Source organism: Podarcis filfolensis (assembly GCF_964270895.1).
Source record: "Podarcis filfolensis genome assembly, chromosome: Z".
NCBI lineage: Eukaryota > Metazoa > Chordata > Lepidosauria > Squamata > Lacertidae > Podarcis > Podarcis filfolensis.
In genome coordinates this window covers 32,631,038-32,652,400 of record NC_139617.1, presented here as the reverse complement: position 1 = coordinate 32,652,400, position 21,363 = coordinate 32,631,038, and the positions used below count along the sequence as shown (strand labels likewise).

The following is a 21,363-nucleotide window of genomic DNA, read 5'->3' as shown; positions in this document are numbered from 1 at the left end:
TGCTCTTTTGCTAAGGATTCTTACTGACGTCTGGTTGGCCACTGTGAGAACAGGGAACTGGACTAAATGGTCACTGGCTTGATCCAGAAGAGATCTTCTTATGTTCTACCTCCACTGTTGGATGCAGTAATGCTTCTGAGTACCGGTTGCTGGAAGCCACAGGAGGTCTCCATCCCACAGGAGGTCTCCATCCCACAGGAGGTCTCCATCCCCTCACTAAAGAGGGCTCCAGGTCTGCAAGCAGCCTGAAAGAGATCACTGAACCTGAAGTTAGCAAATGCTGTTCACACTCACATTATTTTTGATGGTTTCATAGCAGCCTTTGTCTCGTTGTTGAATGTCCACCAACCCTCTCTCCATCCTTTCATCCAGGGCTCTCCTGGTGAGCGAGGTCCTGCTGGCTCAGCCGGCCCCATCGGTCTGCCAGGGCGGCCTGGACCACAAGGGCCACCGGGCCCTGCTGGCGAGAAAGGGACCCCGGTAAGTCTTACATTCGGATCACGGTCAGTGGATGGGGCTGGGGTGGTCTGATCCTGCAAGTGATGCAAGTGGTTAGTTAGAATAATAGAATTTTAGACTTGGAATGAACTCCCTGCAATGCAGGAATCAAAGCTAAATTGTTTAGAATGGCAATACTTTTTGTAGGGATGTAACTCTGAGTTGAAAGGGTCATGCCCTAAGTTCTGCTTGGTGTAGGCCAATGAGAATGAGCAGACCTGAGTGAGTTGTGTGCATTCATTTCAATGGGTCTACTCTGAGTAATAATAATGATTTTATTATTTGTACCAGCATATACAAAAAATAGTAAAACATTGAACATTAAAGAGAAATGGGACAGGGCCCATTGAGCTCGCAAATAATAGGCTACAGCACATGCAATCTCAGCAGAATTCAGCAAAATAGCCTGTAACATTGGGTTATTTATTTATTTATTTTCATATCATTTATACACTGATTGATCCTAAAAAGACAACAGCCTCAAAATGAGGTTACAAAAAAAGACAAAACAATAAGAAAAGATGAACAACAGTTTAAGGCTTTCAAAAAGTTAAAATCAAAATAGGCTAAGCAAGATTAAAACTTGGATCAACCATCTAAACGCGTAATGTGGTGAGATGCGTGGGGGAGAAGCCTGTGTGTGTGTGTGTGTGTGTGTGTGTGTTTTAAAGGTATGATAATTCAATAGAGAGCTTCCATGTTCAGTAGCAGTGTATCTCCTGGCTCCCAGTCACTGGGGATGTACCACTGGGCAGAATGGGTGGGTAGGTGTTGATGTTGATGGTTGATGACCCTTCTTACAGGAGAATATCATTATTATTCTTGCTTTCCTTTCCACTCCACTCTGGGCCATGATGATCTCTCTCTCTTCTTTCCCACCACACACAGCTTGTGACTTTCAGAGGCGTGGAAAACACAGCCTCAGTAAGGCCTTTTCCCCCCTGCCTGCCCGCCACCTCGAACTGAGTGTTGGCATAGAGTTTTTGAAAGATGGCAGCCAGGCCTGAGGCACTAATCTCCCCTTCCGAGCTGTGTCGCAGACGTCTGCACCATAGCGTTTATATATATAATGTTTTCAGAGAGCTGAAATGGGTAGTTTATCTGATGCCAGATTGGTTACTGCAGAGAGCGCCTGGAATTCAAGGGAGAGGATGAAGTGATGCTCTTGGAAAGGAGAGAAACATCAAACATTCATCCTGTTGCAGGCAGGGGGAGGGAGTGCAGGGCAACTACCTCTCTCCGCTCACACTCTAAATCTAGGCCTTCAAGTAAAGGAAATGCTTTGAAACAGCTACTCATAAGAATGATAAAGCCATAGAAGTCTAGAGTTGGAAAAGACCCAAAGGGCAATCTAGTCCAACCCTATGCAATGCAGAAATGACAACTGAAGAAGCTAAGCTAATTTCAAAGTTTGCAGTATTTCTTCTCCAGTCAATTCGAAGCATCAGTGACATTTGAAGCTAAAAGTCTGCCCACTGAAATATAGCACCTCGGCTAGGATGTACGGCAGAATATTTCCACTGCGGAAGGCTTCAGCCCAGTGGCAGAACATCTGCTTTGCACGCAGAAGGTCCCACTTTCAATCCCCACTTGTAAGGCTGGGAACACCCCCTGCCTGGAACCCTGAAGACTGCCTGTGGTCAGTCAGTGTAGACAATCCTGAGCCAGACGGACCAGCAGTCTGAGTAAGGCAGCTTCCTATATTCCAAATTAATTCAGCCTTTTCTTGAGAACTATAAGGACTAAAACCTTACTTTGTGTTTAGGGAAGGGCCATGGCTCAGTGGCAGAGAATCTGCCTTGCATGCAGAAGGCGCCATGTTCGATCCCCACTGGTTTCTCCAGGCAGGGCTAGGGAAAACGCTCCTTGCCTGAAACCATGGATATAATCCGATAAGACATTGTGGAATAGGAATGCAGCACATTTGGCCCTCCAGATGTTGCTGTACATTAACTCGCATCATCCCTGTTCATTCTGGCAGCAAGGGCTGCTGGGAGTTGGAGTCAAACAACAACTGGAGAGCCAAAGGTTTCCCCATCCCTGATTTTTGACTCAACGTAAGGCACCTTCCTGTATTGTTATTCAGCGTCTTGGGTCAGTGGTACTTCGCATCACATTACATGCAGGTTCAGTTCCTGGTGGCAACTCCAGGTGCAGCTGTGAATATACTGTGCCTGAAATCCTGGAGAGGTGCTGCCCGTCAGGGTAGACAATACTGAGAGATGGACCAGTGGGTCTCACTCTGTATAAAGCTGCTGATATATGTGCTTTCTTAATATATGGTATATATATATATTTTTAAAAAGGGGGGGGGAGCTTTAGTTGCACATTGATGGGAGGGGAGATCCATCCTGCCTGAGCTCATTACTTACTCTCTGATATAGATCTCCTCCTCACCTTCTTGAGGTAGAGACAACTAGAGAGTTATTAATTTTTGATGTTTTGTTATGTTTATATGCGTGTTGGAAGCAACCCAGCCAGATGGGTGGAGTATCATCATCATCATCTTACTTTATTTTTTATTCCTCAGAGCAAGGATCGGAGTTAGGCTTGTTTTAAAATGAGCAAGTTACATGTGTCAATATAGTGGAGAGGAATTTGATCTGGGATTTTGATTTCTCCTCCCCCTCTAACCTTTCATAGGGTGAAAAAGGCCCTCAAGGACCAGCTGGTCGTGATGGTATCCAAGGTCCAGTTGGGCTACCTGGCCCAGCAGGGCCTGTTGGACCACCAGGGGAAGATGGAGACAAGGTAGGAGACATTTCCCAATACCACCCTCTGCCGCCCCCCAAATAATCAGGTTAGGAAAACCTGCCACTAATCAATTATCAATCTAGCATGTATCCAGTGAAGGATATCCTCCTCTCCTTGCTAATGTTCTCACTAGGTTTTGTTTAACCTGCAAAGGGATTGCTCTACATTGTTGTGGAAATGAGCCCTCAAGATATTCGTTTGAAACATACACCAGGGTATCCCTTTGTTTTCTGATGTGCATGTCTGGAGAGTCACCTTGGGTACTCTAAGTGCAAAAGATTTAGTCAGTGGCTGACACACAACAAGCAAATATACTGGGAAATTAACAAAAGTTGCAAAAAGGTTTCAACAAGTTACTATAATCAGTTTGCCCTTTTAAAATCAGCTTTCTTAGCATGTGGCAAGCTGTGGTTATACATGATAGAGTGTTTTTGCACAACTAGTGCAGGATATGAACCAAGCTAATGCCACCCTCACACACGCACCCCTTATCGATTGCTGACCAGAGCAATGCTCAATATCATTAATCCTGAAACCAAACTTTATTGATTGCTCTAACAAAATATAATGCTGTTTGTGTTCTCCCCTTGTTGAATAGGGTGAAATTGGTGAACCAGGACAGAAAGGAAGTAAAGGTGACAAAGGGGAACAGGTAAGGTGTGGTTTTCCTCTTGAGGTGGGTTGTTGCAAGTGACGATGTAAGAAGGTATTATTTTCTGTTCCCTGTGGGAATCAAACCACAAGACAACTTTTTTTTTTAATAAGATATTTATTAGGATTTTACAAAAAGCAAGAATTAACAGAATAAAAAGAAAACAAGAAAAAAAGAAGAAAATACAAAAAATACAAAAATACATAAAAAAGAAGAAAATACAAAATACAAAAAAAGAAATAAGTAGAAAAGGTTAAAAACAAATCCATTTTTTTCTTATCTTTAAGCTCATTTGCTTGTTTCCTTGACCTCCTCACGCCTCCCTTTTTTGTATTCCAGTTTACATAGTTAATTCAGCAAATCCTTATCCTCTTTGTTTTTATCTTAACTCTATATCTTAACATATTAAACTTCATATTTTCATCTAATTATCAATCCTTTTTTACATATTCTTTTAACTTTGTTACTAAAGCCATCTCATTTCAATCCTACATCATTTTAACATTCATTAATTTTGCAATGTTTCTGCAAATAGTCTTTAAATTTCTTCCAATCTTCTTCCACCAACTCCTCTCCCTGGTCTCAGATTCTGCCAATCATTTCCGCCAATTCCATATAGTCTATCACTTTCATCTGCCATTCTTCCAAGGTGGGTAAATCTTGTGTCTTCCAATACTTCGCGATAAGTATTCTTGCTGCTGTTGTTGCATACATAAAGAAAGTTCTGTCCTTCTTTGGCACCAATTGGCCGACCATGCCCAGGAGAAAGACCTCTGGTTTCTTCAGGAAGGTATATTTAAATACCTTTTTCATTTCATTATAGATCATTTCCCAGAAAGCCTTAATCTTTGGGCACGTCCAAAGGTGAAAGAATGTACCTTCATTTTCTTTACATTTCCCACACTTGTTATCGGGCAAATGGTATATTTTTGCAAGCTTGACTGGTGTCATGTACCACCTGTATATCATTTTCATAATATTCTCTCTTAAGGCATTACATGCCGTGAATTTCATACCTGTGGTCCACAACTGTTCCCAGTCAGCAAACATTATGTTATATCCAACATCTTGTGCCCATTTTATCATAGCAGGTTTAACCGTTTCATCCTGAGTATTCCATTTCAACAGCAAGTTATACATTCTTGATAATGTCTTAGTTTTGGGATCTAACAATTCTGTTTCCAATTTTGATTTTTCCACCTGGAAGCCAATTTTTTTGTCCAAGTTATAAGCCTCCCTTATTTGATAATAGTGAAGCCAATCTCGCATTTTATCTTTTAGTTTCTCAAAACTCTGCAGTTTCAGTTTGTCACCCTCCTGTTCCAAAATCTCCCAATATTTTGGCCATTTGGCCTCCATATTGAGTTTTTTCTGAGCCTTCGCTTCCATCGGTGATAACCACCTTGGGGTTTTATTTTCAAGTAAGTCTTTATATCTTGTCCAGACATTAAACAGTGCTCTTCTGACAATATGGTTTTTAAATGCTTTGTGTGCTTTAACCTTGCCATACCACAAATATGCATGCCACCCAAAAACATTATTAAAACCTTCTAAATCCAAAATGTCTGTGTTCTCAAGAAGCAGCCATTCTTTCAACCAGCAAAATGCTGCTGATTCATAATAAAGTTTAAGGTCTGGCAGGGCAAATCCACCTCTATCCTTTGCATCAGTTAGTATTTTAAATTTTATTCTGGACTTCTTGCCCTGCCAGACAAATCTAGAAATATCTCTCTGCCACTTCTTGAAACAGTCCATTTTGTCCAAAATTTGCAATGATTGAAATAAAAATAACATTCTTGGCAATACATTCATCTTTATAACAGCAATTCGACCAAACAAGGAAAGCTTCAGATTTGACCATATTTCAAGATCTTTTTTCACTTCTGACCAACATTTCTCATAGTTGTCTTTAAATAAATTTAGGTTCTTAGCGGTCATATTAACCCCTAGATATTTTACTTTCTTAACCAGTGTTAAACCCGTCTCCTTCTGAAACCGCTCTTTCTCAATCGGTGTTAAGTTTTTCTCAAGAACCTTAGTCTTTAATTTGTTCAACTTAAATCTTGCTACTTGACCAAATTCCTGAATCAATTCTAATACTCTTTTAGTACTAGATTCTGGCTCCTGTAATGTCAATACTAAGTCATCTGCAAACGCTTTAAGTTTGTACTGTTTAGCTCTGACCTGAATACCTTTAATCAAATGGTCCCTTCTAATCATGTTTAGCAAAACCACCAGGACCGAAATAAAAAGCAATGGAGAAATTGGGCAGCCTTGTCGTGTCCCTTTCTCCATCTTAAATTCTTCTGTCACCACGTTGTTAACTATCAATTTAGCCTTTTGTTCTGAATAAATTGCACCTATACCATTTTCAAAGCCTTGACCAACCCCCATCCCCTGAAGATTTTTCTTCATAAAACTCCAAGAAATATTGTCAAAGGCTTTCTCTGCATCAACAAATATCAAAACTGCTTTTGTGTTAATGTTCACTTGCAACTTCTCTAAAATGTTAATTATATTTCTTGTGTTGTCAGACAAGTGTCTACCTGGGAGAAAGCCAGCTTGGTCTTTGTGTATCTCCTCAACTAGTACTTTTTTCAGTCTTTTAGCCAAAATATATGCAAAAATTTTGTAATCCACATTAAGTAGGGATATGGGGCGGTAGTTCTTAAGTTGTGTTTTTTCGGACTCAGTTTTCGGTATAAGTGTAATATAAGCTTCCTTCCACGACTCTGGTGCTTTTTCCCCCTCTAAAATTTCATTACAAACCTCCTTTAGTGGTTGAATTAACCAATCTTTCAGAGATCTATAGTATTTTGAGGTTAAACCGTCCGGCCCTGGAGATTTGCCCAACTGCATATTTTGGATGGCACCTTCCACCTCCTGATCTGTTATTTTATAATTCAGCATTAATTTATTTTCTTGAGAATTTTTTTGTAATCCATTTGTTCTTAAAAACTGGTCTATATCAGACTCTTTCTATGGCCCTTGTGTATATAGTTGTTTAAAATATCTCTGGAAGCACTTTCTAATCTCCACTGGATTCTGAATAGTCTTTCCATCCACTTCCAAGTTTGTAATGGTATTAAGTTTTTGTCTTTTTTTCATCTGCCAAACCAGCAGTTTCCCACATTTATTAGCCGATTCAAATGTCTTTTGTCTCATCTGCTTGATTTTCCATTCTATTTCCTGATTTATCATTTTCATATATTGTACTTGATACAACTTTATTTCTCTCAGAATCTCTTGCGACTTTGGTTTCACTCTTAATTTTGCTAGTCTGCCGTCTTTGGTAATTACCTGTCTTTGTGACTTGTCCATATTTGTAGACACCACTCCGTTCATATCTCCCATCATAATAATGTTATATTCCATGTAGTCCAACAATGTCTCATGCAATTTCTTAAAAAATTCAGATTTCCCCTCATTTGGTTCATAAACTCCTACTATCAGGAATTTCTCTCCTTGAATTTGTATTTCAATTGCCACAAATCTTCCTTGATCATCTTTAAAAATAAATTTCGGTGATAGGCTCTTTTTTTGCGTAAATTACTACTCCTCTCTTTTTAACTTTGTCTGAAGAAATAAATTCTTGGCCCAATCTTTTATTAATCAGTACTTTCCTGTGGAGCCTTATCACATGGGTTTCCTGTAGGCAAATCAAGTCCAATTGTTCCTTTTTCAATAAGTGGAAAACCTTTCTCCTTTTCTCCGGGGAGTTAAAACCGTGAATATTCCAACTTAATAGTTGCAGAGACATGGTGTGATTATTTTGCTTTTCCTCCAACTGCTCCAAGTAGTTGCTTTTCTTCTGTCGGTGGTGGCTCTTTCTCTGGTTTATCCAGTCCCAAAGGTAGTGATACTAATTCTAGTAGTCCTGGTTTTATTTTTTTTTTATAGAATATTTATTGAGGTTTTACAAAAAACAAAGGCTTACAGAATAAAAAGAAAGCATATAAAAAGGGGAAAAAATTTAAAAAGGCATACAAAAATACATAAAATAGAAAAAATAAAAAATAAAAATAAAAATACAAAATACAAAAAGCGAATAAGTAAGAAAAAATTTAAAAACAAATTCATTTTTTTATGTCCTTAAACTCATTAGCTTGTTTCCTTGACCTCCTCACACCTCCCCTTTTTGTGTTCCCATTTACATAATTAAATCAACAAATCCTTACCCTCTTTCATTTATCTTAACTCTATATCTTAACATATTGTAACTCTATATTTTCATCCATTATCAATTCATTTTTGCATATTATTATTAACTTTGTTGCTAATACCACTTATTTTCAATCCAACATCATTTTAACATTCATTAATTTTACAGTGTTTCTGCAAATAACCTTTAAATTTCTTCCAATCTTCTTCCACCAACTCTTCTCCCAGGTCTCGGATTCTGCCAGTCATTTCCACCAATTCCATATAGTCCATCACCTTCATCTGCCACTCTTCCAGGGTGGGTAAATCTTGTGTCTTCCAATACTTTGCAATAAGTATTCTTGCTGCTGATGTTGCATACATAAAGAAAGTTCTATCCTTCTTTGGCACCAATTGGCCGACTATGCCCAGGAGAAAGGCCTCTGGTTTCTTCAGGAAGGTATATTTTTCATTTCATTATAGATCATCTCCCAGAAAGCCTTAATCTTTGGGCACGTCCACCAAAGGTGAAAGAATGTACCTTCATTTTCTTTACATTTCCAACATTTGTTATCGGGCAAATGATATATTTTTGCAAGCTTGACTGGTGTCATGTACCACCTGTATATCATTTTCATAATATTCTCTCTTAAGGCATTACATGCCGTAAATTTCATACCAGTGGTCCACAACTGTTCCCAGTCAGCAAACATAATGTTATGTCCAACATCTTGTGCCCATTTAATCATAGCAGATTTAACCGTTTCATCCTGCGTGCTCCATTTTAACAGCAAGTTATACATTCTTGAAAGTATCTTAGTTTTGGGATCTAACAATTCTGTTTCCAATTTTGATTTTTTCACCTGGAAGCCAATTCTTTTGTCCAAATTATAGGCCTCTAGTAGTCCTGGTTTTAATGCTCTTGGCTCTTCTCCTTCTTCAGCTTCTTTTTGTAGATCTTCTTCGTGGTCTCTCAAGAATTTTTCTTTATCTTCCACTGATCTTATTTTGGTTTTTTTCCTTTTAAAAGTAAAAGAAAGGCCTTGGGGAAATTCCCACCTGAAAACAATTTTGTTTCTTCTTAGCAGGGCCACCAGATCTTCGTAGTTGGCCCTAAGGTCCAATAAATGTTTCGGAATATCCTTAAAGATCTCTACTCTTGATTCTTGTATCTCCAGAGTCTGCTGGAAATGCAGATTCAGTATTTTGTCTCTCTCTTCTTTCGTTCGGAGGGTAATCAAACAGTCTCTCACCCTGTTTTTTCTCCCTCCTCTTCCAAGTCTAAAAGCAATTACAATCTTGAAGTCTTGCTTAGCATCCAAGTTCCAAAAGTCTGTAAATTCCTGCGTAAGAAAGTCACTTAAACTGTCTTTTTCAAGTTCAGGTACTGCCCTGATCCTCAAATTAATCTGTTTTTCCTTAAGTTCAATCATAGACAGGAGCGTCCGGTGGTCCTCAAGTTGTTTACATATCGGTGTGATCTTTTCCTCCACAGCCAAAGCTTTTTCCTGTGCTTCCTCAGCTGCCTTTTGGTTCGAGGTAGATTTTTGCAGCAGTCTTTCAATGGATTCTGTATTTGAATTCACCTTTTGCCCCAAGCTGTTAATGCTGGTGGTGTTTTGGTCGATTTTAGTTGTTTGTTCAGTAACTTGATTACTTAGTTTTTCCAAGGTTTCATAAATTTTGCTTAATACTGAGGTAAAACTCTCTTCAGATGCCATTCCTTTAGGCCCAGCTTGTACTGGATCCTTTCCTTGTATTGCAGTTTGTGCTGCAGTTTGTGCAGGGTCTTTTCCTTGTGGTACAGGGGGGCCAGATGCGGATGCTCTGCGCTGCTGCAGTACGCTGGTCTGTGTCAGTCTAACCTTACCCGATCTTGTTGTCTTTTCCTGAGGCAAGTCTGCCATAACACTTTATCTGAGGATCAAGGTCAGTCCCACGGCTCGAAGCTTGTTTTGCAGTGGAAATTTTCCTGGCCAGTTAACAGTAGAAAATCCCCAACTAATTGTAACAATTTCAGTATTCCTCTAGGGGGACACAGTAACAACCAATGGAAACAATATAATGTCTTTTCCAGTTTTCCAAAGTCCCCCTTCAACAAAATAGGCAACAGTTTCAAGTCCAGAGAAGCCCTTCAGAATAAAAGTATATCACTTGCAGAGTTAACTGTCAAAAAGTAACATTGTCCATAAACAGTGCGACTCTTATAGATCCTGGCAGCCTGTTCCCAGGGATTAAGTGGTGGTCTTTGTTTCTTTACCCTCCTTTTTTTTGCAGGCAAAAAATACTTTCTCCTCTTCCCTCCCCTCTCCTGCAATTCAGGGGGGGAATTCTTTTAGTCTGATGTTAGGATTTAAGTCCCTTTAGACGCAACTCTCCAGGTTTTAGCTTAAAGAGTCTTTGCTTTGATCTATATACAGAAAATGGAAGGCAGACTTCCTGTTTACGCCTTCCCGCTTCGGTGCCAAATTAATCCTTTTTCTTATATCCCCGATCTTAAACTTGACCTACTCACGGGTAGTTGATTATCAGCCGAATTGTCACAGGAAAAAGGTCAGCGCTCTCCAACAACAGCTGTGCGGCTTCACTCCACGGAAAGAGCAGTTGACTCTCAGCACCACGCCAAACCCCCGTTACGCTCCGGAGCCCCTTACGGGGTTCCCTCGCAAATTGGGGGGGCGCTAATGGTGCCCGCTGAGTCCCACGATCACAGGCTTCTCCCGCCTGTGAGTTTCCAAAGGGTCCCCGCTTCGCCGTTGCGGCAAGACCCAATTTCCGCGGAGCTGCTCCCTCGAGGTTAGAGGGAATCCACCATTGCCGATGGCGCCGCCTCCGGAAGTCTCAAACCACAGGACAACTTTTGTTCTTCACCTGATGCTCCTCTTTATTCCAAGTACCTGGGAGAGGTCCCTGAACTGTTGAGACTCAGAGTCCTCTGAACACACTACAAAGTGCACAACATGGATGTACTAAGAACTAACTTAGTTGGTCTTTAAGGTGCTACTGGAAGGGAAAAAAAATTTTTTGTTTTAACATGGATGTAGTCATTGTCACGCAAATCACAGAGACTAACTTCCTCATATATAGTGGAATACTACAGAGTATCCAAAGCAATGTTGCAGAAATAGTTTTTCATCTTTTAGATTCAGTTTGTGTAGCGGTTATTTAGCTCTCCTGGCAGTCTGAGGTTACTCAAGTTAGAACATTTTTGCACAGCTTATATCATCCTCATCCTTATTCCATATCACATTCTCTCTTATTGTTGGCCAGCACTAAGTTCATTATCCATAATCCTGAAGCCAAACCTTATTGATTTCTCTTACACCTGCACCTGAAAGATGGTATTCCCTCAACCAAACCTGCCCAGGTTTTGAGATCTTCAGGGGAGGCCCTTCTCTTGGTCCTGCCACCCTCGTAGGGCCACTTGGTGGGGATGTGGGAGAGGGCCTTCTTGGTGGCTGCTCCCAGACTTTGGAACTCCCTCCTTAGAGAAGCCAGACTGGCTCCCTCCTCATTCTGTTGGCAGGTGAAGACTTCCCTTTGCCCGTAGGCTTTAGAGATCTGCCTGCTCTTCATTAAAGAGCTGGTGCCAAGCTGTTTTTATTGTAATTATTGGTATGGTTTAAACTGATTTTATATATGTATATAGTTCTAATTCTATCAGTGTATAATTATTTTTTAATTATGGTTTTTGTAATATGTTTTTAGTAGTTCTTGTTTTTATCTGTAAGCTGCCTTGAGAACTATCAGGGGGAAAGGTGGAGTATAAAGAAGTATATAATAATAATGGTCTCATGCAGCATTCTTTTCATTTTGCTACCAAACCTGAATTTCATTTCCTTGTGTTCATCTTCCACTGAACATGGCATTATTATGTAATTTGGTTATCTTGTTATTACGTCATTCCACCCTGTTTGTTTCAATGAAAAGGAAACGCAGTGTGGGGGAGAACATAATCAATTACACGTCGTTTGCAGGTAGGCAGCTTGCTATCCCCTGGTCATTTCACTGAGCATGCATCTCTTTTTTTCCAGGGTCCACCAGGCCCTACTGGTCCACAGGGCCCAATTGGTCAACCAGGTCCAGCTGTAAGTATGGCTACTATTCTCAATCATCCAATATCTTGTCAAACTTCACTTATGTGGGAACTGTACTGGACTTCATTCCAGGAATCCTTGAATATGTGAAGATCACAGTCTCTGATCATGTTCAGAGTGCCTTTCCTCTACCATTGAGAAGCCACAACCTGTTTCCTAGGATTAAAGGATCTAGTCTTCTGGCTTCAGGCTGAGCTGGGACCTCACAGCCCTTTCTCCTCAAAATTAAAGCAGGGGCAGCCAATGTGGTGACATCCAGATGTTTTTGGACCACAACTCCCAAAAGTCAACATATTCATTGATCAGGGGTGGTGGGAATTGGAGCCCACAACACCTCAAAGGCCACCCCCAAATCAAGCCCTGGGTGGGGACATGACTGTAGGAACAAAAAGGGAAGAGACTCATTTCCTTAAGTTTCTCTCTTCCACCAGTTACCAGCCATCCAAATAAAACATGCTCCAGCCACAGTAGGGTAAATTTGCTGTGCTGAAATCCGTCCTTCCTTCCTGATCTGAAAAAGCCCCAACAATGTCCTTCATAAGGGATTTACTCCAACCCCCTCATTCATTTTGTTTGGGTTTTTGGGGGGTGTTTTTTAGGGAGCTGATGGTGAGCCTGGCCCTCGAGGACAGCAGGGTCTCTTTGGTCAGAAAGGGGACGAAGGACCAAGAGGATTCCCTGGCCCTCCAGGACCTGTGGGGTTGCAGGTAATTTCCAAAACAAGTTAAAGGTGATTTATGGGAGGAAGGGAAAGGAAAGAAATGTGTGATTCAGATGCTCTACTCACTCTTCTGACACTGTTCCACAGGGCTTACCAGGACCTCCTGGTGAGAAGGGCGAAACAGGCGATGTTGGCCAAATGGTAAGGTTCCCATTTTCCCTGAAGTGTTGCTATTGTTGCAGTCTGCTTATGCCAAAAGGTTACCTTTTTCACCAATTAAATGTCTCTTTTTTCCTATCCTTCAGGGTCCTCCAGGGCCTCCAGGGCCAAGGGGTCCATCTGGAGCCCCAGGAGCTGATGGGCCTCAAGGTCCACCAGGTGGGATTGGAAATCCTGGATCTGTCGGTGAGAAGGTAACCTATCTTTGTCTCATCTCTATGCTCAAGTCCTTTGGGGTGGTGATTTGAGAGGAGGAGATGAGCATCTGAGCAATGTTATTACCTGGATATAGGTAAAGTCAGGCAAGTGATGGATCTTGCCTAGGCTATAGCTCAGAGGGAGAGACATCTGAAGGAAAGCCAAGAGTATGGTTAGCTCCAGTGTTTTGAGGGTTCCTCTCACCAAGAGGCCATCAGGGGACCATTTAACCATCAAAGGGTGGAACTGGTCACGGCAAGGAGATTGAGAATCTGCTCAAGCATCCTTGGCCACTTAAACCTTTAAGCTAGACAAGACACTTGCTAGATTCCTCTTTTCAGCTTTCGGTGGTCATGCAAGAGATGGCTATGACCTGCCTCCATAGTTGGCGGCAACCATGCTTCTGAATACCAGTTGCTGGAAACCGCAAAAGGGGAACTGCTCTTCCTCTCAGTTCCTGCTTGTGAGCTTCCCATAATGCGTTGGCCACTGTGAGGACAGGGCACTGGACTAGTTGGGCCACTGGCATAACCCAGAAGGCTCTTCTTATGCTTTTATGCCACCATGGAATCAGGGAAGCTTGTGGTCTGAGGGGTTAGGAAGTTTGGTTTCTAAAATACCCAGAGTGGCTCCTGCAGAGTGAGGTCATACACACACCACTGGACGGAGGTTTGAGCTCCAGGATTGTCAGAGAAAGGAGAACAGGAGGCATAGGAATGTCAGTGGTGAGGGCTAGAGTACAGCTCTTCCCAATATCAAAAGCAAAGGGCATGGTTATATTTCATGGTCCTGACCTGCAATTTTTACAGGGTGAACCTGGAGAATCTGGAGAACCTGGCTTACCTGGAGATGGTGGACCCCCGGTAAGGCCTTTATCTTCTTATAAAAATGACTGTGTTTGGAAATAAGATGGTATGGAATGGTGCTGAGGTTTTGAAGTTGTCCTGTCTAAAGTTTTCAGTGTGAGGTTCATATAACCTCAATAGCAACCCAATCCACTTTTCTGCTATAGGCACAATAATGGGACATACAGGACATTACTATGTTACTGTAGAATAAGTAATTAATATAATCATAGAATTGTAGAATTGGAAGGGATCCCAGGGGTCATTTAGTCCAACCCTCTGCAGTGCAAGAATCCTAGTTAAAGAATCCCTAAGAGATAGTCACCCAGCCTCTGCGTAAAAACCTCCAGCAAACCAGAGTCCACATTAACTGAAAAGATAACTCATCAGTTATGTGTTGCCAAAGGCCAGGAGGACTCTGAAAAATATGCTGTTTGGTGGGGTTTTACCTTACATGCAGATACGCAGGGTAGCCTCTCCATAGCACAATATCAGATTTGCCTTTCCTGATGGCCTTAACTACTCTGCCCACCTGATATTAAGTCCCAGATATACTGTGCTGCTTTTGTGGACTTCTGTTGTTTTTATTGTATTGATTTCTTCTGTTTACTTTAATGAAGTCTTTTGCCGTGAGGAGAGGGAGTCTTTCAGAAAAAGAAGAAGCAATTACTACTTGTCTTTACTGAGGACCAAGGCATTTCTGATAGGGAGGGGATTAGGAATAATAATAGTAATAATAATAATAATAATAATAATAATAATAATAATAATAATAATATAAAGATGCTGAGTTGAGGAGGATCCTTTTCATCATTTCCTTAGAGATTCTGTGTATTACCTTTAACTGAAGTGGCAGGTGTTTCAAGGAGTTTGTGCCTAATGTGATCTCTTCTCTTCCATTTTCAGGGTCCTAAAGGCGAGAGAGGAGAAAAGGGAGAAGCGGGCCCCTCAGGTGCTGCTGGCCCCGCAGGACCCAAAGGTCCCCCGGGTGATGATGGACCCAAAGGTAGCCCTGTAAGTAGCCCCCACGTGGATTTCATAGGCCATGATCTCCAAAAGGAGGACAGCTTTCCCCATATCTACATAACTGACTGATCTTGGCCAATCAATAATTGGGTTTGCAGTGTATTCTGGAACAATCACTCGTAAGGGTTGCTTTTGCTTCGGTTTCGTTAATCAATTTTTTGATGAATCGAGTCTCAGTTTGCAAACTTGAGTGGTGGCCTCATGTTCTGATACCCTGTTTGAGTAACTGAAACCACAGCTGTTGTATGGAGCTGGCTGTGTCTCTGTACATCCTTGGATTGGCTCTAGATGTCTGTGGGTTGTATCCAGTGTTAGCCCAATGTTAGTAGGCCCATTAAAATCATTGGGCTTAAGTGAGTAATTTCCATTGATTTTCAATTGACTGGCACCATTAACATAATACCTGTTTCACATTTGTAAGAAATCAGTCTTTCGATATGGTAGCACCTACACTTTGGAACTCCCTGCCTAGTGACATTGTTGTAATTCGCCATATGCTTTTTTGGCACCTGCTAGAAACATTTTTGTTTAGGCAAGACTGTCCAGAAACATTGAATGTTCATGTGCGTTATAATCTGCTTTTAATTTATTGATGATTTTATCATTTGAATGTAAACTCGGATGACTTTGTTGCTTTATTCTCTTTGTAAACCACTATGAGGATTTGTTAGTTTTTTAACAACCAAGTGGTGTATAATTTTTATGAAATAAATATAAATACATATTTTTAAATATTGTTAAAATGAATTAACAACTAAGATCTAATATTTGATACAACCCTGTGTCATGCTGAATCAGTGGCTCACACTCTAGGCTGCAGTTTACATTCTTTGTAAGATGCCCACCCAGGAACTGTAGATTTACATGGTTTCATTCTATACATTTTTTTTGTAGGGTCCAGTTGGTTTTCCTGGTGATCCGGGACCTCCAGGCGAACCTGGCCCAGCCGTAAGTACCAATTATGAAGCTGTTAATTTGCATAACTTCCTCCTTCTGGTTTCCTCTTTGAAATATGCCTCACAGTGCAATATTCAGAAGTAGGTCCTGGTGGGTTTGGTGGAACGGACTTTCTTGTAAGCGTGCATAGAATCAAAGACTTAACTCTCATTTTTACTCAACTGCCTCTGTAGCCTTACTGCAGGGGAGGGAAATGAAGGTCACAGAGGACATTTTCCCTTGTAATGAGCAGAGCAAGTAGTGAGGATGTGAGAAGCCATCATTTTCTGTTCTGCCATGTATCTGTTGAATGCAGTGCTGTTTCCGCTTCACTGCCGTTCGTCTTCCGCCAAAAAACAACATTATTTGCCTCACTGTGGCAAAATGTGTAATTTAAATAATCAATTATGTAATGGTTGTTACACTATTCCACCATGTGTATTTTAATACAAAGGAAAAACAATGCAAATGAGGAAAGGGATGTGGCCAATTGCGTATTATCTGTCCATGAAAAGCATAAAATCATAGCATTTGGAAGGGAGCCAAAGCACTATCTAGTCCAACCCCCTGCAAAGCAACAACAGCAGTAGATTCTGATCATATTCTTTGGGCTGATTTCTGTCCTGGGTATGGAACAAATAAGCAAACATTGTAAGTTTCCACTCCTGCTGCTTTTTGCTTTGGAATTTTTCTGACATCTCTACTTGTGACTCATTTGAGTACAGACAACACTGTTCCGCCTTCATCCACCAAGCCTTGTTGCCAAATTCCACCCCACTTACTCAGGCAAAAAAATGGTTTCATTTTCACCAGTGAAATCGTGGCGGGTTTATGATTCTGCATTTCATATTTACCCAAGCCTCTGTTATCTATCGTATCCTTTTAAAGGGATTATTTAATAAGATGTGCAAATATAACAAACGAGACATCAAACTAAGCATATCACCAAACTAAACACCATCAATATGGACATAGAGGCAAAATGAGTAGAAACACAACAATAATAATATAAAAACTTGTAAAAGAATGAGTAGCATAAAATATATCCCACGGTGGATTACAAGGCTTATATTTATGCAGTACATATCAAATATTCATGAACATTGCTGGATAAAATCAAATTTAGTAGGTAGGTGCCAGCCATGAGATTCTTTGGCCAAATCAATCACAAACAGCCACCCCAAAAGATTCAAAGTCTGAGGTGTCTCCATCACCCCCTTGGGGCCAGTTTTTCAGAGATAAACATGACTTTTTTAAAACTGCAAGTCTAAAGAGGAATAAGATGTGTCCTTCTATCCTTGAGAGATCACTAGGTGAGCAGTAGAGGTGGAATTAGTTGTGGTCAACAATTATCTTAAAACTAGGGTTTTCTGAATTCAAAACCCATTTCAACACTGAACACAATCAACCATTTTTAGGTTGCTGTCCAATAAACATGCATGTATTTTATAATCTTTGCTTTTGCAATATATTTGCAAGATATGAAACTCTTCAAATAACCCTGGGAATCATAGTGTGGTAACTGGAATGCTGAAAACTGCTAGATTCTTAACGCCCCTGCAAAGAACAATAGTTCCAGAATTCCTGGGTTGGGAGAATCAAGTCTACTCTGTAGATATGACCATATCTCCATATCATTAACAAATGTCATATCTCCATATCATTAACAAATCTTCTCCATATCATTAACAAATGTCAAGCCAAGTCCCTCATCAATTGCCAATTAATGGATCCTGTTTCCATTTTTCTTGAAATTTCCTGGCATAGGTTGCAATATTTTATTTTTAATTAGTTTTTATTGAATTTTTTCAGATAAACAAAAAGCACATAATAACAAACAAGACACATACAACAAAGCTTGGCTATAAGCGTAGGTGCTGCTTATAAATGCACAGAAAGCAGGAAAAACCCAAACAACATTTGCTGTAGAAACAGCAATCTGGTAGACCAAGATATTTTTTAGATTTTAATCTAAAGACCAAAAGTGTACAGTATAGGTATAACACCAGTCCATAATAGACAATGGAGATCTGCAGGGAAGACGGCTCCCCATTGTTTCAAAACAAATATGACAAATGGAGAGCAAATAACTGAGAAGAGTGTTTTGGATTTAAGCCCTCTAAGCTGCCTGTTATGCTCCATAACTTTTCCTGCAACTGCCAACAGCCATACCTTGTTCCACCATCCCTTTAGAGTACAATGGGAATAATGTCTCCAGTGCTGGACCAGTTCTAGCCTAGCCTAGCCATTGTTACAAGGTGGATGATTAGATCTTTATATAACAAATTTTGCATGGTTTTCTGGAAAGAGTGATAACAGTGCAATTGTAAACAGAAGGAGAAGGAGATCAGGGTCTTTATTCAGTAGGGCTCCCCTTCTGGGTGTGGTCTTCAGCAGTCACTCAGTCATAACAACCCTTGGTTTCCAAATCCTGTGACTGCCTTCAAAGAACATAAGTTGGTGGATGGCAGAATATGAATCTATCTCTTGTCTTCTTTTCAGGGCCAAGATGGTCCACCAGGTGATAAAGGAGATGATGGAGAACCCGGTCAGACTGTGAGTAACCATTTGTGTGTCACATCTGTTTGTTAAAGACCAGATTTACCAGCTGTCAAGCATTTGCCCTCCTCCTCCCGAGAAGGAGATGGCAGTGGGGAGATGAGCCCAGCCTGCTGGGGTGAGGGCATGGGCAGGAAATCAAGGGGTACTTACCTCTCCCCTTCCCTGCCACTAGCATCTGATTCTCTCCCCTCCTCCCTGGTGATGGCCCCCCAAAACCCATTGGGCACCGCTGGTATTGTCCTGTCCCCATTTTGTGTTCCTGCCAGACCCATCCTCCTTCTGGCTCTGCCAGCTCCTGACACCTTTATAAGACAGCTAATGGCCTATCTTGGTTGGTTGCATGGGGTCAAACCATTTGGCGTCTTCCTGTATCATCTCAGAGGTGCAATGATGAACTGGCTCACATTCCTTTTATATATACAGGGCTCTCCTGGTCCAACTGGAGAACCAGGTCCTTCAGGTCCACCAGGGAAAAGGGTAAGTTATCGTTTTACGTGGTGTCCTGTAACCTCATGGCAAGGCTTATCAGAAATTTTCAGGGGAAGACCAGCAATGGTGGTGGGTGTCAGAGAATCATAGAACTGTAGAGTTGGAAGGGACCTCAATGATCCTCTTGTCCAATCCCCTATATGGGTCGTAATTCAAGAGTGACAATGTGAAGCTCAGTTCTATTGTTATTATTGTTGTTGTTGTTGCTGTTGTTAATGTGAACAGAGGCAATATCTGTTGCTCAGCCTGTGTATAGCAACATCAGAATCACACATGAGACTCTTCTGGGATGGGGAAGGCTTTCAGCCTTGTGAGCAACCCTTCTGGGGGGGACAGCAGAGGTGGTAGGGGCCAAAGGCAAAAGTAGGCAGGGCAACATACATGACTTCCCTTTGCACATTAGGCTACATTCCAGCCACACACATAAGTGAGAGGTTTCTACACATAGAGGTTTCTACCCTTGACAAAGGCCTTCTGAAAGGCTCAGGTCTGGACCCAGCATCTGCTGTTCCAAAGTGTTAATTCCTCCATGGAGTGGATGTTGGTACCACCACTGAAAAAGCAGCTGCCATACTTCCATTGAACAAGACATGGGGGGGGCGGGGGCGGAGAGAGAGAGAGAGCAGGGCCTTAGATACTGGATGAAACACACAGGGACATAGAGGCAAGGGGCTTACATATAAGGAGAATCATAGGCAAGGGGCTTACATATAAGGAGAATCATTGTATAATCAGAAGGGGCCCAAAGGGTTGTCCAATCCCCTGCAATGCAGGAATCACAGGGAGCATATGGATCTGATTCTGTTTGCTTATCAACCTTCTTTATCTCTTTTAGGGCCCACCTGGGCCAGCAGGTCCTGAAGGCCGACAAGGAGAGAAAGGTGCCAAGGTAAAAAACGTAATTTTATTGAGGGTACAGAAGGTCAAATCCATGTTCAGCTTCAGCCTCTGTTTCCCTCCAACAACAGCCTGATTCTCTTTTACTTTTTCACCACAGGGTGAATCAGGCTTGGAGGGACCTCCTGGGAAAACGGGGCCTGTTGGCCCTCAGGGACCTCCAGGAAAGCCTGGTCCAGATGGACTTCGAGGGATCCCCGGCCCAGTGGTGAGTATTAAGAGCACAGAGGTCATCTATAGGAAAGCCTTCTGGTGTAAGAGAAGCAAGCCATTACATCAGCATCCTAGACTCTGTGCTGGCTCCCTGAAGTCAAAGCAGTATAAAAAACCACGAATAGGTTCTGCATCTTCAGAGGCTGCCGCATAACACAGGGCATAGAAAGTTGCCATGTATCAAGAGAAGCTCTCAGAGAAGCTCTGCATTGGCCTGAATTGAACTATGGAACTTGCTTTAAAAATTCAACAAATGAATAAAAATGAGTAATCCTTGTTTTGCAGGGTGAGCAAGGACTTCCCGGTGCTCCAGGCCCAGACGGACCTCCAGGACCACTGGTATGTCTGGAAGTTTTGCAGGATTTTTGTTATTTGTTTGTTTGTTGATAATGGGGATGGTTGTGGAAGTTCACTTCCACTCTGATTCCACCATATTCCTGGGATCCGCTGTATTTCCAAAATCAGGTGTCCTGATCTTGTTAAGGAAGTCTGCTTTGTAATGATGGGCATTGCAGTCATAAACTGTATGGCAGCTTTTACCAGGCTGCTACCAGAGATGTTTCGGACTCCCAACTCCCATCAGGCTCAACCTGGCAAAGTTATTGCAGAAGCTTCTGGCTACAGTCTTAGCTGCCCAGCATGCCTTTGAAATGAGGGGTGTATTCCCATTTGCAGTCAAAATGCAGCTTGGAATTCTACTCTCCTTTCTCGCATAACTTGGCTGTATTTTACAAAACCATGTTTATCTGTGTGGAAGAAGCACTACTGTGGTTGGACTAAAAATCTGCCGAAGACTCTCTTTATTAAGAAGAAGCAATTGCATTAGAGAAGACTTCCATCACCATCTCTTCTGAATTGTTAATTCAAGTGTTCTACCTATACACAGAGCTTAACACCTTTTCTAGGGATGACAAAGTTATCACAACCTGGTTAATAGGAAAACACAAGAAACAAGTTGCACAGGAAAAACAGCATTCCATCCTTCCTTCATTCTGACTTCTTCTTATATTGAACAGAGATGTGGGCTTAAGATAAAAGCAGGCTCAAGCCTGTTACAGGTCCAGATCCCTGCACACCCCAAACCCACACATTCTGCTTTAACATGTATGTTGCTAGAGCTGGGTGGTAGCAAGAAGGTTTGGATCTGAGAATATTATGAGATTCCAAAGATTCCAA

At 41.5% G+C, this 21,363-nt stretch overlaps 1 protein-coding gene across 3 annotated transcripts in view; it reads left to right on the top strand.

Moving 5' to 3' along the window:
- Positions 1 to 21,363, top strand: part of COL5A1 (collagen type V alpha 1 chain) — a 193,537-nt gene that overhangs the window by 152,512 nt on the left and 19,662 nt on the right. For all 3 annotated transcript variants that reach the window (XM_083596243.1, XM_083596244.1, XM_083596245.1), the window contains exons 42-56: positions 373 to 480; positions 3,142 to 3,249; positions 3,851 to 3,904; positions 12,079 to 12,132; positions 12,741 to 12,848; positions 12,950 to 13,003; positions 13,108 to 13,215; positions 14,029 to 14,082; positions 14,971 to 15,078; positions 15,985 to 16,038; positions 18,529 to 18,582; positions 19,012 to 19,065; positions 19,913 to 19,966; positions 20,075 to 20,182; positions 20,473 to 20,526. In XM_083596243.1, the coding sequence (XP_083452369.1) occupies positions 373 to 480; positions 3,142 to 3,249; positions 3,851 to 3,904; positions 12,079 to 12,132; positions 12,741 to 12,848; positions 12,950 to 13,003; positions 13,108 to 13,215; positions 14,029 to 14,082; positions 14,971 to 15,078; positions 15,985 to 16,038; positions 18,529 to 18,582; positions 19,012 to 19,065; positions 19,913 to 19,966; positions 20,075 to 20,182; positions 20,473 to 20,526 (1,134 nt within the window). The remainder of the gene's footprint in view (positions 1 to 372; positions 481 to 3,141; positions 3,250 to 3,850; positions 3,905 to 12,078; positions 12,133 to 12,740; positions 12,849 to 12,949; positions 13,004 to 13,107; positions 13,216 to 14,028; positions 14,083 to 14,970; positions 15,079 to 15,984; positions 16,039 to 18,528; positions 18,583 to 19,011; positions 19,066 to 19,912; positions 19,967 to 20,074; positions 20,183 to 20,472; positions 20,527 to 21,363) is intronic.